This window comes from Tachypleus tridentatus, chromosome 6, assembly GCF_004210375.1.
Source record: "Tachypleus tridentatus isolate NWPU-2018 chromosome 6, ASM421037v1, whole genome shotgun sequence".
In the NCBI taxonomy this organism is placed as follows: domain Eukaryota; kingdom Metazoa; phylum Arthropoda; class Merostomata; order Xiphosura; family Limulidae; genus Tachypleus; species Tachypleus tridentatus.
In genome coordinates, this window is record NC_134830.1 from 31,123,904 (window position 1) to 31,140,576 (window position 16,673).

The window sequence follows — 16,673 nt, forward strand, 5'->3', positions numbered from 1 at the left end:
ATGTGTAAAAAAAATTGTTTAGTAGTAAATATTTACTAAATTAATAGAAAACTTTAATCTTAAACACAAATTATTGATGTTTTCTACATGAAGACTAAATTTTAATTTAACCACATATGGTAAACAAAATAAGTTTTATTTCATCATTTTCCATAAATCTTGCAATTTTTAGTGGGAATAATGACATTGGCTTGTAGGAACAATAACTGTGTTAGGCCTTCAGAACATGTTTTGGTTCTGTATCTCAGAACAGCTGGTATGGGTATTAACACTTTTATTGATAAGCAGAGAACAACATCACAACCTTCCTAGGTTATCTTCAGGTTAACTGTTGGATGTTATGTTATCAATTACTATAGGTATAAGGTGTTCCTTTATACTGGCTTAATTTTGGTTTTAGTTGCTGTATAAGTAGGACTTTTTTGATTTTGTTTGTTTATATTTGTTTCTCTACTTAGTGTCTGGGAGTTTTCTATTGTTATGTTGTGTTTATTTGATTTGCAGTATTCAAAACAATGTGAAGGTGACTTTTTATGTTCTTTGAATCTGGTTTCCATTTTCTACTTGTTTCTCTAATATAGAAGTTGTGGTAGTTGTTGCATTGTATTTTATGAATTATGTTGGTGTTGTGTTTGTCAGGGTGGTTTTTACATAGTATGGACTTTAGTTTTGCACCTGGTTTTTGAATAAATTTGGTGTGTTTACTGGAATGTTGTGTTTTGTTGTAAGTTTTTTCCAAATGTTGGTTATTTTTTCACTGATGTTGGAAGCATTATATGCAGCAGTATAAGGTTTTGTAGATTGTTGTATCTTGATTTATTGTTGGCCTAGGTGTGTGCATATAATTTCTTCCATGGTGTTTTGAGGAAATTTGTTGATGTTGATGAAATGTTTTATTTTGTTAATTTCATCATTAATTTTATCGCATAGTTTTGTGATTGTGTCTTAATATGTTTAGTCTTTGTTTTGTTCCATGTGCTGAGTTCAAGTAAATGTATAATCCAGTATGGGTGATGTTTCTGTGGATTTCTGTTTTAAATTGTGTATCAATTTAGTTATAATTTAACAACAACCTTGGTAAATATATAGCATGGACATTTTCTAAATATATAACATCAGCTGTCTCCTTTTTCAAAGACTTTCTTAACTTTAAATATATTCTTAATCAAACTATGAAACCTTATACTGCTGCATACCATATGTTCCCAATATCAGCAAAAAAATAACCAACATTTGGAAAATCCTGCAACGAAACACAACATGCCAGTAAACACCAAATTTATTCAAAAACCAGATACAAAACTATAGTCCGTAGTATGTAAAAACTACACTGACAAATACAACACCAACTTAATTTATAAAATACAATGCAACAACTGCCACAACTTCTGTATTGGTGAAACAAGTAGAAAAATGAAAACCAGACTTAAAGAACACAAAAAAACACCTTTGCACATTTTTGAATACTGCAAATCAAATAAACACAACATAACCATAGAAAACTCCCAAATACTAAGTACGGAAGCAGATGTAAACAAATGCAAAATCAAAGAAGCCCTACTTATGCAGCAACTAAAACCAAAATTAAGCCAATTTAAGGAACTTTTTTTTTATACCTACACTAATTAATAATCTAATATCCAACTGCAATGCCCCCTTCAATCCCATACCCATTTATACTCTTGTCCCTAAGGCATCCCCTTGGTGTGGATTCCTGTACATGGTAAGTGGACCTCCCAGGGAAGGTTCTGTTCTTTTTCCCCTCGGTGCGGATTCCTGTACGTGGTGAGGGGACCTCCCAGGGAAGGTTCTGTTCTGTGTGGTTACCTTCTCTGGGATCTAAACATCCACCCACGTGTTTGCCGTGTGTGGCGACCCGTGAAGGGGAGGAGAGGATCCTGGTGGTTCAGGGGTCCAACTCTAACACACCATTTTGGCCTTGAATTCCTGTACACGGGCAGCCTTTGGGTGGCCCCCTTGTGTCAATTGGCTGGTCCACTTAGGCTAGAGTCAATCAAATACCAGTGCTGGAAGTTCTCAATGGGTGTTGTGGACATTGTGTCTGATGCTGGTGTTTTGGTATAGTGCTCACGAAACCCTGGCGTTGCTGCATTGTCCTTGCATGACATTGTAGTGCGTCCCCTTGAAGGGCTCCATGGTGGGTGGGGTCAGTGGGCACTGAAATTTTTCTTTTCCTATGGATCCTCTAAAAAATTTAAATAAAATAGTAAAAAAACAGTCAATGGGTAAGCCACCACGCCTTGAATACTCAGGGCATCAATCTTCAACATCTGTAACACAAGTACCTCATTTTCTTATATTACATTCTCTTTTAGAAAACCTTTAGGGCAAATGTCCCCTTTTTTTATTCAAAAGGGACTAGAGGGACTTGCTGGCTCTCCAAAGTCAGTAAAGAAACTTCGATCTGGTGACATATTGGTTGAAACATCCACAACCCAACACAGTGAACTCCTCTTGAATTCAGCGGCAATTGGGGATATACCTATTGAGGTTACCCCTCATGCTACCTTGAATTCATAACGAGGAGTTATTGTTGAGAGAGATTTGAAGAACGTCCCCGAGTCAGAGATTCTTGCTGGTCTCTCCACTCAAGGAGTTTCTGCAGTGCGGCGCATCTACACTTGCAAAGATGGAGTTACACTGCCGACAAATACCCTTGTTTTGACATTTACATCACCACGTGCACTTGCCACCACCAAGGCAGGTTATCTAATTTGCAAGGTACGGCCACACATTCCAAACCCTCTCTGATGTTTCCAATGTCAGAGATTCGGCCACTCGAAGACATCATGTCATGGTTCCCTGACATGTGCTCGTTGTGGTGGCAAGGACCACGATGCTTATGAGTGTGACATGGACCCACATTGCATCAACTGCAATGGTTCTCACCCTTCCTACTTTCGTTCCTGCCCAAAATGGTTGGAGGAAAAAGAGGTGCAGCATTTGAAAACGACTCATAACATTAGTTATCCTGAGGCTTGGAAATTGCTGCCCGCTACTCCATCTCTGACATATGCTGCTGCACTTTGTTCCACAACTACAGTGGGAGTGCAGACACATCTCTCTGTGCCTCCAAGAGAATCGTTTTCAAGACAAATGAAAAGCCTTTTGACCTCCATGGTTAAAAAGGTTGATGAATAGACTTCTACACCCATCTCCGTTTCTCCTGTACATTCCAACAAACCTCAAGATCCACATCCTTTGGTTTCAGATACAGGCATTTCTTCTGATACATCTTTTTCTCCCACCCCAAGATACAAAACAATCATTCATTTGCGTCCTCAGTCACTGGAATCCCCTTCCAATAACAAAGACCTGCCCAATCGACCCAGGGCAGGATCCATGGAGGTCGATAGACCTCTTCCGACTAAGGACAGTAAGGAAAAAAGATGTGGTCATAAACAAAAGGGTTCTCCAGCCACTTTGCCTACCCATCATTAAAATGGCCACCTTAATACAATGGAACTGTCGAGGTTTACGTTCTAATCTGGATGATATCAAAACACTGATTGCTTTCTACCATTTTGTATGTCTTTCCTTACAAGAAACATTTCTAAAACCCTCTGATACAGTCACCATTTGGCAGTTTTCTCTCTAAAGAAATGACAAGCTGTGTGATGGACGAGTACATGGAGGGTGGCACTATTGGTTGATCAGCCTGTGCCCACCCTGTCTTTGTCACTCAACACACCCTTGGAGGCCATAGCCATCCGTGTTTCCTTGGGTCATACCATCACTGTTTGTTCTCTGTACCTGTCCCCTGGAGAGACATATGATCAATCAGATCTTGATGCTCTTGTTGAACAGTTGCCGTCTCCATTTCTAATCCTGGGGACTTTAATGGACATCATCCCTCTGGGGAACTGCTGTTATTGATAGGAGGGGTCGCTCCGTAGAGCGTATTCTCTCTGATCACAATCTTTCTCTTTTCAATACTGGTTCTTCCACTTATTTTCATGCACCTAGTTAGTCCTTTACTGGTATTGATCTCTCAGTTTGCTCCCCTTCATTATTCTCCCATTTTTCATGGAGGGTTGACAATAATCCACTAGGCAGTGATCATTTTCCTATACTTTTGAGAGAGACTGGTCGTGGTTGATGCCACCCGACCTGCATGCCCTGGTGGAAGCTGGATCAGGCAGACTGGTCCACTTTCACTGCTCTTGCAGAACTTGATCCTGCCATCGTGAATCGGCCATCAATAGACGACTGTGTGGCAGTGGTAACTGACTGTATTATACAAGCAGCTGGTCAGTGTATTCCTTAAACCTCAACACGTTTTCCATGATATCCTCGTCCGTGGTGGAATCCTGCTTGCCACTTGGCATGGAAGGCTCATAAACGGGCCTGGAATACTTTCCATAGATATCCCACACTTTTGAACCACGTCGTTTTCCAACGGGCCCATGCACATGCTCGGGGTGGTAAGAAGTCAAAGCCAGGAGGAATCTTGGATTAAGTTCACAACTGGCATATCTTTTACCACCAATTCCAAGGTCATATGGGACAGGATTCAAAAGGTTAGTGGGCACAACAATTCTGTCCACCTCTCGATCTTACTCTCTGATGGCCAAGAGGTTGCTGATGTCCAGGGCATCGCCGATACTCTAGGTGAAAGCTTTTGCTGGGTATCTAGCACTTCTGCTTGTACCTCCGCCTTCTTGGCCATCAAGACTCGGTCAGAGCGTTCACCTCTTTTCTTTTGAACTGACTGTCTCTTTGACTATAATCGTCCCTTTACACTGGTGGAACTGAAAATGGCCCTTCATTGGTCTGGTAGTACATCTGTTGAACCTGATGATGTACACTATGATATGCTGTGGTATCTCTCTCCTGCTTCTCTTGATATTCTTCTAATTGTTTTTAACTGAATCTGGCAGTAGGATGTTTTTTCTAATGCCTGGTACCAGGCATTTATTTTACCTTTCTCTTAGCCTGGGAAAGATCCTAAGATTCCTTCAAACTGCTGTCCAATTGCTTTGACAAGCTGTCTTTGTAAGACCTTAGAGAGGATGGTTAATGCTCGTCTTGTTTGGTTCCTAGAATCAAACAACCTCCTGTCGCCCACCCAGTGTGGTTTCTGACGACAGCACTCCACCACAGACTACCTAATTCGACTTGAAACATCAATCAGAGAAGCCTTTCTCAAATGCCAACACCTTGTATCAATATTCCTTGACATTGAGAAGGCTTATGACACAACATGGAGGGATGGCATTTGGTGAGACCTCCATATATATCCCATATATATTCGTGGCCATTTACCCATGTTTATTAAGAAATTTTTAATGGACAGGAGATTCCAAGTTCGTGTGGGTTCGACACTTTCCTGTTCTTTTCTACAGGAACTTGGGGTCCCTGTGTTTTGAGTGTCAGACTTTTCAGTATAAAGATAAATGCCATCACTGAAAAACTCCCTCTCACTGTTGCAAACGGGCTCTATGTTGATGACTTTCACATCTCATGTCAGTCGTCAAACATGAGATATATTGAGCGACAAATACAAACTGCCCTCAATCATGTACTGAAGTGGACCATGGTGAACGGATTTAATTTCTCTCCCTCTAAAACTGTTTGCATGCAGTTTTGCTGCCAACGGGGTATTCACCCTGATTCTGAACTCTGTATCAGTGACATGTCACTGCCAGTGGTCCTAGAGACCAAGTTCTTAGGGCTTATCTTTGACCATAAGCTGACCTTTATACCACACTTAAAGCAGCTACAGGTTAAATGCACAAGAGCACTGAACATCCTCTGTGTCCTCTCTACCACCAGTTGGGGTGCAGATCGATGTTCTATGTTAAAGATATAACATGATCTTATTTGATCGAAACTCGACTATGGATCACTGGTCTATGGCTCTGCCAGACCCTTGGCCTTAAAGATGCTGGACCCCATTCATCATCAAGCACTTCAACTCTGCACCTCCCCTGTTCAAAGCTTATACGTAGAATCTCATGAACCTTCTCTGCACCTTTGTCGTTTGCAACTGTCTTTACTATATTCTTCGAATCTTCATTTCTTACCGAAGCATCCCACCTTGGAATGTTTTCCTTCCTCAGTGGGCCATACTTTTTCAGTACAGACAATCTGCCATTGCTCCTTTTGGCCTTCACATCCAAGTGCAGTTGGTTGAATTGGGTCTGCTTGGATAGCATTGCTGTATCCACGGGTTAGCTCATCCCACCATGGTTTTTTACAGTCCACAAATGTGATTTATTTTTAACTCATCTGAAAAAAGCAGACAATTCTAATTGTAAATAATGTCTGTTATTTACTGAGCATCTTTTGAACCATCCTACCATTCCTATTTATACAGATGGTTCAAAATTGGGTGACTGTGTGGGCTCTGCTGTGATTTGTTGTGGTTCGGTGTTTGCATGCAGAATCCCCTCTACAACTTTTGTGTTCACTGCTGAACTGTGTGCCATTTCTCTTGCCCTGGATTACATAGAAGCTAAGCAGTACTCAAACTGCACTATTTATACTGACTTGCTTAGTTTTCTACTGGCCCTGGAATTGCTTCACGTTAGTTTACATCCTCTTCTTGCCAATATTCAAAAAACCAACTGGCGCATTTCTCTCTGATATCTACGTCTATCCAGTATTTCTGGATACCAGGCCACGTTGGTATTTGTGGGAACGAGCTCGCCGACACCACAGCTTAATCTGTCAATCTGACACTATCACTGCTGTGCCTATTCCATACATCTACTATGGTCCTGTATTCAAGGCTCGGCTCTGTGCAAGCTAAGAGTCGACTTGGAGTGAGCAACTTGAAAACAAGCTTGTCCAAATAAAATTCTACATTGGACTTTGGCCGTCATGCTTTCATAAGGATTGGAAAGAGTAAGTTGTTCCTACTCGACTATGCATTGGTCAGTTTTTTAACTCATCGTTTTCTTTTATGTGGAACTGATGCACCATTGTGCCACTCGGGTCACAATGAGCCACATTTTGCTTTCTTGCCATCATTATGACTCAACAACAGCACCATTTTAAGCATGTTTTTTCCTAAGGTTTGTCCTCAACGTTATTGTTGATGGTGACACTGTCCACCTTGGAAATGTTTTTAGTTTTTTAAAAGATGTTAATCTTTTTAATGCCAGATAAGTTTTTTTAATATATACATTAGACCTTAATTAATGAGATTCCATTTTAAGAATCACAGTCCATCTTGTTAGATTTGAAATTAGAAAATGGCTATAATGTCAAATAACTAAACCAGGACTGGAAAGGCCAACTTCAGGTGACTAACAGAGCTAATTCTGCATTATTATTTGATTTGAGGCATGGTTTCTATTTTTATTAAAGAAAAAACTGCAAATTAGAGTTAAAGATTTTGTGTGCAAATTAGGATTGATGTTCATGTATCTTTGGTTGAGAAATGTTGGTTTAAAGCTAAAATCATTGGTGTTTTTACAGGGCTTGTAACAGATTTTGATTTCTCGCCATTTGATGATGCAATCCTTGCTACAGTATCTGAAGACTGCCATGTAAGTTTGCATACAAATTTTTCTTGTGTTTCTTTTTTAATGATTAAAATTCTTAGAACCTTCTGTGATTATCTGTGTCCATTGCAAAGATAATATATCAGTCTTTATCTCTATTTTTGTCTGTAGTTTTTATATTTTTCATATTGTGAGAACTTAGATTACAAAATAGTCCAATTATCAGTTGACCAACGAGAAAACATAAATGTGTATACCTCTTCATGTCACAGTGCATATGGAAGTATAATTTTACTACTAAACCATCTTTTCAAAACTAAAAACTACCAACTGCAAAGAAACTACAGCACTTTCACAGTATCAACAATTGCATTTTAAATCCAGGAAAATTCCAAAATCTAAACAATTTTAGTTTATAAACAGCGTTATGATAGTGTTTATATTCTTTCTGTCTTGAGGGAAAATTGTATCATTAATTGACAAAAATCTGGAAAATAAACTGTCATTTTTCTACAGGTTAAACAAAAAGAAATACTTCAGAGGTAAAATATATACAGTAAAATAGTTTAATTTTGTGTTGATTTTCAGCACAGTCCATAAAAAGCATTAGTTTTGTGGAGTTTGAGCATAGTACAGAACTTGTAGCTCTTTGGGAAAAAAGTCATAATACCTTTGAACAAAATCACAATAATTTGATTCTAGAACTTGAATACAAGTGGTGTTTATATACTTTTAGACAATCATTTTTTCTTAATCTTATCTCCATGGTGTTGTATGATTACCTATATTTCGTCTTTGTCCCTCAGCGTGTGCCATGGTGTAGTATGATTACCTATATTTCATCTTTGTCCCTCAGTGTGGACTCTTGAATAAGGCCATCTCTCTATCTCTGTCCAGTTTTTTTTTTGGATACAGGTCACACTGGTATTTGTGGGAATGAGCTACTGACAAAGTAGCAAAGCCCATCTACTCTGGCTCTATCACCACTGTACCTGTTCTATACATGGACTATGGTCCAGTTATCAAAACCTGACTGTACACCAGCTGGCAGTTGACCTGGAGTGAGCAATGAAATATAAGCTTTTTCAAATCAAGCCTTCTTTAGTTCTTTGGCTATCTTGATTCTGTAAATATCGTAGGGAGAAAGTTGTTTTGGCTAGGCTACACATTGGGTACAGTTTTTTAACTCGCCACTTCCTTTTATTTGGTACTGCTGCACCAATATGTGGTCTGTGTGGCACTCAGGTCACAACCATACATATTTTATTATCATGCTGTTGTTACAACCAAGAATGCTGCTGCCATTTTAAACATATTTTTAAGGTAGGTTTGTCCTTCACATTAGCCAATGTCATAGGTGATACTGCCCACCTCACTCATGTTTTTACGTTTTTAAGAGCCATTGGTCTTTTTAAGTTAATTCAAGGTTTTTATTTGACTGTATACTGTTTTAGCATGATTTCTTTTACACATTTTAATTGTTATTTTGACCTGAACCCAGGACTGGAAAGGTCAACTTCAGGTGACTGACAGCAAGTGTGAACTGAATGCTTCAGTTTTCCTAGCAGGTCTTATATATTTCATGTATTTTTACATTAATTTCTATGTACCATTATTGTATACTACATCTTATTTGGCACAGATAGCCTAGTAGCTTTGTGCCAATAAACATGAAATACCTACCTTACCTACCTGAATAAGATGGAGGGACCTTCCAGGAAAGGTTCTGTATTTTCAATTTACATCCTCTGAGATCTGAACATTTGCTAATATGTTTGCCTGGTGACATGTGAAGGGGAGAAAAGGATCCGGGTGGTTCAGGGGGTCCAACCCCAACATACCACTTTGGCCTTGAATTCCTACAGATGGGTGGCCTTGGGGTGGTCCCCCCAGGGTCAGTCATCTGGTCCTGTTAGGTTAGGATTAACCAAATACCAGTCATTCTCAGTGGGTGTTGTGGACATTGTTTGATGCTGGTGTTTGGGTACCTTTTTCAGGAAATCCTGGTGTTGCTCTAATGTCTTTGTTTAGGATTGTAGTGTGTCCCTCTTGTAGACTTCATGGTGGTGTGGTCAGTGGACACCGAATCTTTATTTATTATGGATGACCCAACCCTGGGGAAAAAAAAATTGTAAAACTACAGCTTGTAGGTAAATGATCACACCTAGATGACTGTTACTCAGTTGCTGCCACTGTCATATCTTGTACCTCAAGTTTTAACCCTTTTTTCTTTACCTGACAATCCTTAGGTCAAATTTGAACCAAACAACCTCCTCTTGCTTACCAAGTGTAGTTTCCATCGATAGCACTTCACTGTGGTCCACTTGATTTCACATGAAATGTCAATCAGAGAAGACTTTCTCAAGAGAGAACAACTTGTTTCCATGTTCTTTAACCTTGTCAAGGCTTGTGACATTATGTGAAAGTATAAAATTTCACCAGACCTCCACTGTTATGGGTTGTGTGGCCATTTACTCATTTTTATCTGGAAATTTTTACTGGATAAGCAATTTCAAGTCCATATGGGTTTGACACTTTTCCATTCTTTTCCACAGGAGTTTGGGTTCACTCAGGGCTGTTTTGAGTGTTACACTTTTCAGTATCAAAATTAATGCTATCCCTACACAACTTCCTCCAACTGTTGCAAACAGTTTCTATATTGATGACTTTCATATCTCATGTCAGTTGTTGAACATGAGGTTTATTGAGCAGCAGTTTCAGACTACCTTCAATCTCTTAAAGTTGACCACAGCAATCATTTTTTATCTTTTATTTCTCTCAAATTGTTTGCATGCATTTTTGCCACCAATGGAGTATATACCCTAATCCAGGGCTCTGTCTCTGAGATGTTGTACTTCCTGTTGTCCCTGAAGCAAAGTTTTTGTGGCTCATTTTTTGACTATAAGCTGGCTTTCATTCCTCACATCAAGCAGATATGTGTCAAGTGTACAAGAGCACTGAACATTATCCATGTCCTCTCCTCCACCTCTTGTCTATTTGTTCTGGTGCCATCACAACCATGCTTATCCCATATATGGACTATGATTCTGTATTGAAGTCTTGGCTTTTTGCCAGTTGGCAGTAGACTTGCAGTGAGTAATGTTGTAACAAGCTTCTCCAGATCAAACCTTCTGTTTTTCTTTGGCTGTCTTGTTCCAGAAGGATTGGAAGGATGAAGTTGTCTGGGCTAGGCTATGCATTGGTCACAGTTTTTAATCCATGATTTTCTTTTATCTGTAACTGGTTCACCAGTGTGTGTGGTCTTCATGACACTCAACTTGCGATAGTCCACATTTTAGATTGTCCCTTTTCTACAAGTTAATATTTAGTGTTGGATAGTGTCACTGGCAATGGTGAACTGTCCTACTTGCTTGTGTTTTTATCTTTTCACAATCCATTAATCTTAGTTCTATTTAAATCTTTTATCAGACCTTTAGGCATTGTTTTGTTTTACCTTAGTTGATTTTTACCTTTTTAACAACTTTTCATGCTTTTACCATTGGTTTGGTACAGATAGCCTAGTTTCTTTGTGCCTATAATTACCAAAATAACAACCAATTTTATCTTTGAGAAGTCATTGGAAAGTGAAATAAAATGTTTGCAAAGTCTTTTGTTGTTTTTAACTGTAAGTTAATGTTGCTTTCAGCTCGGCAGCGATTCATGCAAAGATCATGAGAAATTGATAAAAGCTTAACATGGTGATATATTGGCAGAAGAATTGATGTTCATAAGCAAAAAACAGCTGTAGTTAAATCCAGATATTTTAATCTTGTCATTGTATGCTTCATTTGAATTTTGTTACAGTGTGATAGAAAATGTGTTTCCTTGAAGATGTGGTAGATTTAATTAAATTAGTTTACTCAATATATTTCTTTATTGAGGTTAAGCCTTGGTTATGTTAAACCATATTGGTTTAAGTAACTGATTGAATGGGCCAAAATGCCAAAAACAAATGTTAAAACAAAATATGAAAATAGGTTGAAAACTTATTGTAATTATGAAATAAAATCTTGTGAATTACAATTACAAAAAAAGTAACCTTGCTTATAATTTTGGTATGCAAAAGTTATTTTTATTGTACACCAGTGATTGTAAGCACAAATTTTGTGGGGTCTTCAAAACAAAGATAAAATTTATACTTTTATGAAATAAAAGCTTTATAGGAAAGTTTTAAAATGTAATGAAATTAGAATATAAAAGAAATATAAAATTTGAGAATATTTCTAAAATAAAAAAAACAAATCAGAGGGAAAGCTTTTCAAAGTTTGAAAGCTTCAAATCCATAAAAATATCACACAAAAATTGGATAGTTTCAGAAGCTATATAATCTTTAAAAGTTTTAAGTTTCAAAGTATTTTTATAAATAGTTGCATTTGGAATGTGGTAAAATAACACTTCAGTTGTGTTGATGAGATTGGCCTGATTCTTATAGGTTAATAATGGAACTTTTTAACTGATGAGATATCAAGGTTTTAAGAAAATTATAATGCACAGTGATGTTTTACACCACAATATAAAATCAATATCTGTCTTAATTAGTTATAAGGAATAATTATTGTAATCAGTTTAACAAAAGTTGTATTATTATTTTTGGTAACCCAAAAATAGCTCAAGTTCTTGAGTGTTTTTTGTAGCAGGAACCTGAGTACAGATTCTATACCCATGCAAGCATCTAATATGCAATTGTTATTATGGTAATTATATATAAATCACTTTATAGTGATGATGATGAATTTTTCAGTGCAGCTTTATTCTACTTTGCAGTTCAATAATGCATTAGTTTAACAATTTATGAAAATTTGTTGTAACTATGCTTTTTTATTTATTACTGTATGTAATGCTTGCTGATTTGTGCATCAGATATGAGCTATAAGATATTTTATATAAAGTGCTCCATATTTAGGAGCACTGCTGTAGATATGGTTGTCATAGTAATATAAGTGTTATTCCTTTATGTTCCTGTAAGGTAAAGGTTTGGAGAATTCCTTGTGATGGACTATCTACCTCTGAACCTTGTAATCCTGAAATGACATTGGACCCACTTGACCATCGTGTGGAAGTAGTTCTCTTTCATCCTACAGTTGACTGCCTTCTGACAATGTCAGTTGATAAAACAGTCAGAATTTGGGATATCAGTAAGAACACAGAAATTTATGGTTAGTGTTGTTTTGATTTTCCATTTAATAACTAAACACTCCAATTCATGCTTTTAAGTTAATATATTTCAAACTGATTTCATTTACACACCAGAAAAGCCTAATGCCAACCAAAGTAAAGACTCTTCTACATTCTCAGTGGTAAATCTCAGTCTTCCGATGCTAACACGCAAGTTTTGACACCTATGGTTGACAGAGTATAGATAGTTCATTGCATAGTTTTGTGTTTTATAACAACCATCTAAACTATGAAGTTTTTACAGAACTTTCATCAGTGTGTAGTCCCTAATCCTGAACCAACCAACCACAGAGAAGCTTTGAGCAGTCACTTTTTATTTTATTATTACTTAATATAGTGTATCTTTATTATATTTTTTGTTCTTAACACCAAGTGCTTGATGAAACTAAGATTAATTTAACACTCTTCTTGTACTATTATAAGTTTGAAGGATTTGGCACAAGCTCTCCTCCCTTCAGTAATTTATCAAGGCTTATTATGTAGCAGTGTCCAGTTCATCTTAACTAGCATTAGTATTAACATGTGCGATTGGTTAAAACATGGTCTTTATTCATAATAGAAAAAAAAATCCATTGAAATATTTGTTTTATGTTGAAATATTTGCTTTGTTCATTAAAGTATATTACTTGTGATCACCAGAAGAAATGTGTATACTTATGTTTTTACTGAAAATTAAGTATCGGTTTAATAGCCACTTGAATGAAGAAGGTGCACTTTTTTTAAAATCAAAAACACCTGGTGAAGTGTAAAATGTACTAATGTTTTATTCAAATAGCCAACACAGATCATGAGAACTTGGTCCAGAGTCTACACTGGAAGGGAGATGGAAGTTTGGTGGTAAGCTCTGCAAGAGACAAGAAACTTCGAATCTTGGATCCTCGAACTAAAGTAGTTGCCCAAGTGAGTGATTAGTAGATTCTGACTTCATATTTTATGTTATTGTATCTGTTGTTAATAAAATAATTTCATATTAAGTTAATCATAATTTTCTTAGTCTATGATATTAAAAACCTAACTATCACATTATATATGTCAGATAGTGGAACTGTTTTATAATAAACAAAAACAGTGAGTAAATGATTAATAAAAGCAGTTTCATTAATTATTTAGTACTTGTGATTATAGGCTTATATTCTGATGTACTAAATATTATGGAAGATGTGTACCTGAACATACATTTTTCTCTTTTTTTTCTATAAATACTGAATTTTAAACTAATGCTATTTTATAACGTTATATGACTACAATATTCTTCTGTTCAAACCCTATGAAAGGCAGTCTCTTGTTTTACACAAATAGTCAAGTTGTGATTTTAATTTTGCTGAATGTGTGAAAATGTTTTTATTTGATTATGTATATTTTAATAAGATGTAATGATTTTACTCCTTTAGGAAACCAACAGCCATTCCAACAACAGAGATTCAAGGGTTTTATGGCTTGGAAATAGTGACCGAGTACTATCTACAGGGTTTGGTAGTGTACGTATAAGTATTGAATTGTTTTTCATGAACGTAGATTTGCATTTGATACAAATTGTTTAGATATGTATTTTTGTAAGCTCAAGTATACTTATTTTTACCTTGTTTCTTTTGACATTTACCTCTCTCACACTAAATTATAACACTAATAAAATGCAAAATATTTGTTGTTATTCATCATTTATTTCATATCTTATTTTTAATTAATCTGAAAGTTTGTATTGTTTGTATATTGGGATTTTATTTTAAATAAATAGCAGTGGTGAAATTACTTAAGTTATTTGCTGACTTGATTAAATACTTTTATTTACTGCTTTACTACTTGATTCACTAGAATTAAATTATATTTAAAAAATTTTTCATTTAATTTGTGAAATTTGTTTTACAGGCTCGAGAGCGAGAAGTAATACTGCGAGATGTGAGAAATTTTAGTAATCCACTTGCATCATACTCTGGGGAATCTTCACTAGGGTAAACAATTTAAGGTGGTACTTACTAGATGGTTATTACATTGAATAATAAGTTATTTTTCTCTGAATGGCCAGAGTTGTTTCAGGAAGCATTATGTATCATTTATCAATATTTCTAAATCAAATAGCAAATACAGTGTACAGTTTAAACATTTTTATTTTTTGCTCAGTACTGCCACCTATGTAACTCGTACATATTTTTTTAATTTTTTTAAATATTGATTTAGACATTTTATTGTTAATATAGTATTATTTTGTTTCCAGTGTCCTCATCCCACTTTTTGATCCAGACACAAGCATGCTTTTCTTAACTGCAAAGGTAAATTTTTCTCATTTTACATTTAAATTGCATAATATGCTAATTTCTAAATTATTTGTTGTTTGTTATTTAAAACATGCACTTAGATGTGTCTGGTACTGTGAGGAGGATATGATTTCAATTGTCTCTGTTGTAGTGATGGTTTCATTTATTTCTCTAAGAAAATAATAAAGTATTTCAAGGCAACAAGTGGAAGGTCACAGAGGTGAATTCATAAAACTCGGAAAAATAAATTGGGTACATTTTAAATTTGGAGCTTATTGGATTATGGTGTTGCTTTAACATTGGATTATTTCAGGTTAAGTGGCTTTGGGAAAAGGTTTAGAATAATCTATAATATTTTGTTGAAACTACTCTTGAACCAGAATAATCACAAAATATTGAGAATAATATGTTGAGTTTTCCTTGACCTGTGAGAGCACAATAATAGTTTGTTGGACCTGACTCTTTTATCTGTTTAGCTGCACATAATAAAGTTTACTATAATTCAGAATTCATTAAATGTATCTTTATGAAAGGGTTTATTTGTGAATTTCCCAAGTCAGTGAGTACAAGGTAATTGTTATGATAAGAACATAAATACTTCTTCGTTTAATTTGTTCATCTAGCATGTTTAATTTGCTGAAACTTTACAGTCTTTTAAATGAATACCACAGGTTTTTATTTTATTTTCCCTACTCTAATACTAACTATATCAAAATAATCAACTTATGAATAGCAGGAAATTTTTGTAACAGTTCAGCTTATATTCTCTCTTCCTGCCTATAAAAATAAACATATAGCTTCTTTGAATTAGAAGTTAAAACTTCAAAGAGATAATTTACATTTCATGTAAATGATGAACGTTAATAAATGAATAAGCTACCAGGTGAACTTGCAGGCCCTTCAGGAGAGGAATATTCGACCTTTTGCACTTCAAAACTAACTTGGTTCTTTGGCTCAGTAATAAAAAACCAACATATATACTTAATGGCTTGTTAGTGTGGGGCAGTCTCATTTTTCCTGGTTTGACTTGGCTTATATGTGAATGTCTCATGACTGATTTATTGAGAATTACTGCTCTAGGGAACCTTTTAAGTCTGGACAAGCTATGTGTAAGATACCTGTAAAACCTTTACTTTCTTCACATATTCTGTAAAAAGTTTCTATTTTGACATGCGGAGTGTATATTTTGAAAAATTGAAAATATCTGCACCAAACAAAATGAATCCTATGAGCAGGACATGTAAATACCTGTGTGTGTGTGTTGTTATATCCATACAATGCCTGTGTACAGTTGGGTGGATGTATTTTTTCAGTATCATGCATTACTTTTACATAAATGCCATTTTAGAGTATTATAAGGTTAATTTTTAGACACTAGTGGGGATTACTTAGTTACCCCATCTCCCCATCAAAAGGAAATTAAAATGTATTTTAGACATGATAGTATGCTGAACAACCTAAGAGAAGCATTTACAAAAATCAGAAATGAAATGTACTCTGGAGAAAGTTCATTCTGCACTGTATTGTTATTCATTATAAATTTTGGGGGGTTACTTACCATTTACAAATTTTTAAGTGATGGTAAAATATACAAACATGCTTCCACCAAACTACAAATAGGTATGTCTTATAAATGTGATTGAACAAGACAGTGATAAAACAATCTGTTTGAACACATACTTCAGTCTTTATTTTCATATCTTTTAGCCTATGTTTTGTAAAATAATTGGCTAGGGGCTTTCAACTGGTGATCAAATCAGCTGCCCGTTTTTAA

General features: G+C 35.9%; 1 protein-coding gene across 4 annotated transcripts in view; it reads left to right on the forward strand.

The window, feature by feature from the left end:
* The window catches only part of pod1 (coronin), a 68,741-nt gene that overhangs the window by 14,088 nt on the left and 37,980 nt on the right, over window positions 1–16,673 (forward strand). For all 4 annotated transcript variants that reach the window (XM_076503934.1, XM_076503931.1, XM_076503932.1 and 1 more), the window contains exons 5-10: window positions 7,447–7,517; window positions 12,439–12,628; window positions 13,423–13,547; window positions 14,039–14,125; window positions 14,514–14,596; window positions 14,860–14,914. In XM_076503934.1, coding sequence (XP_076360049.1) covers window positions 7,447–7,517; window positions 12,439–12,628; window positions 13,423–13,547; window positions 14,039–14,125; window positions 14,514–14,596; window positions 14,860–14,914 — 611 coding nt within the window. The remainder of the gene's footprint in view (window positions 1–7,446; window positions 7,518–12,438; window positions 12,629–13,422; window positions 13,548–14,038; window positions 14,126–14,513; window positions 14,597–14,859; window positions 14,915–16,673) is intronic.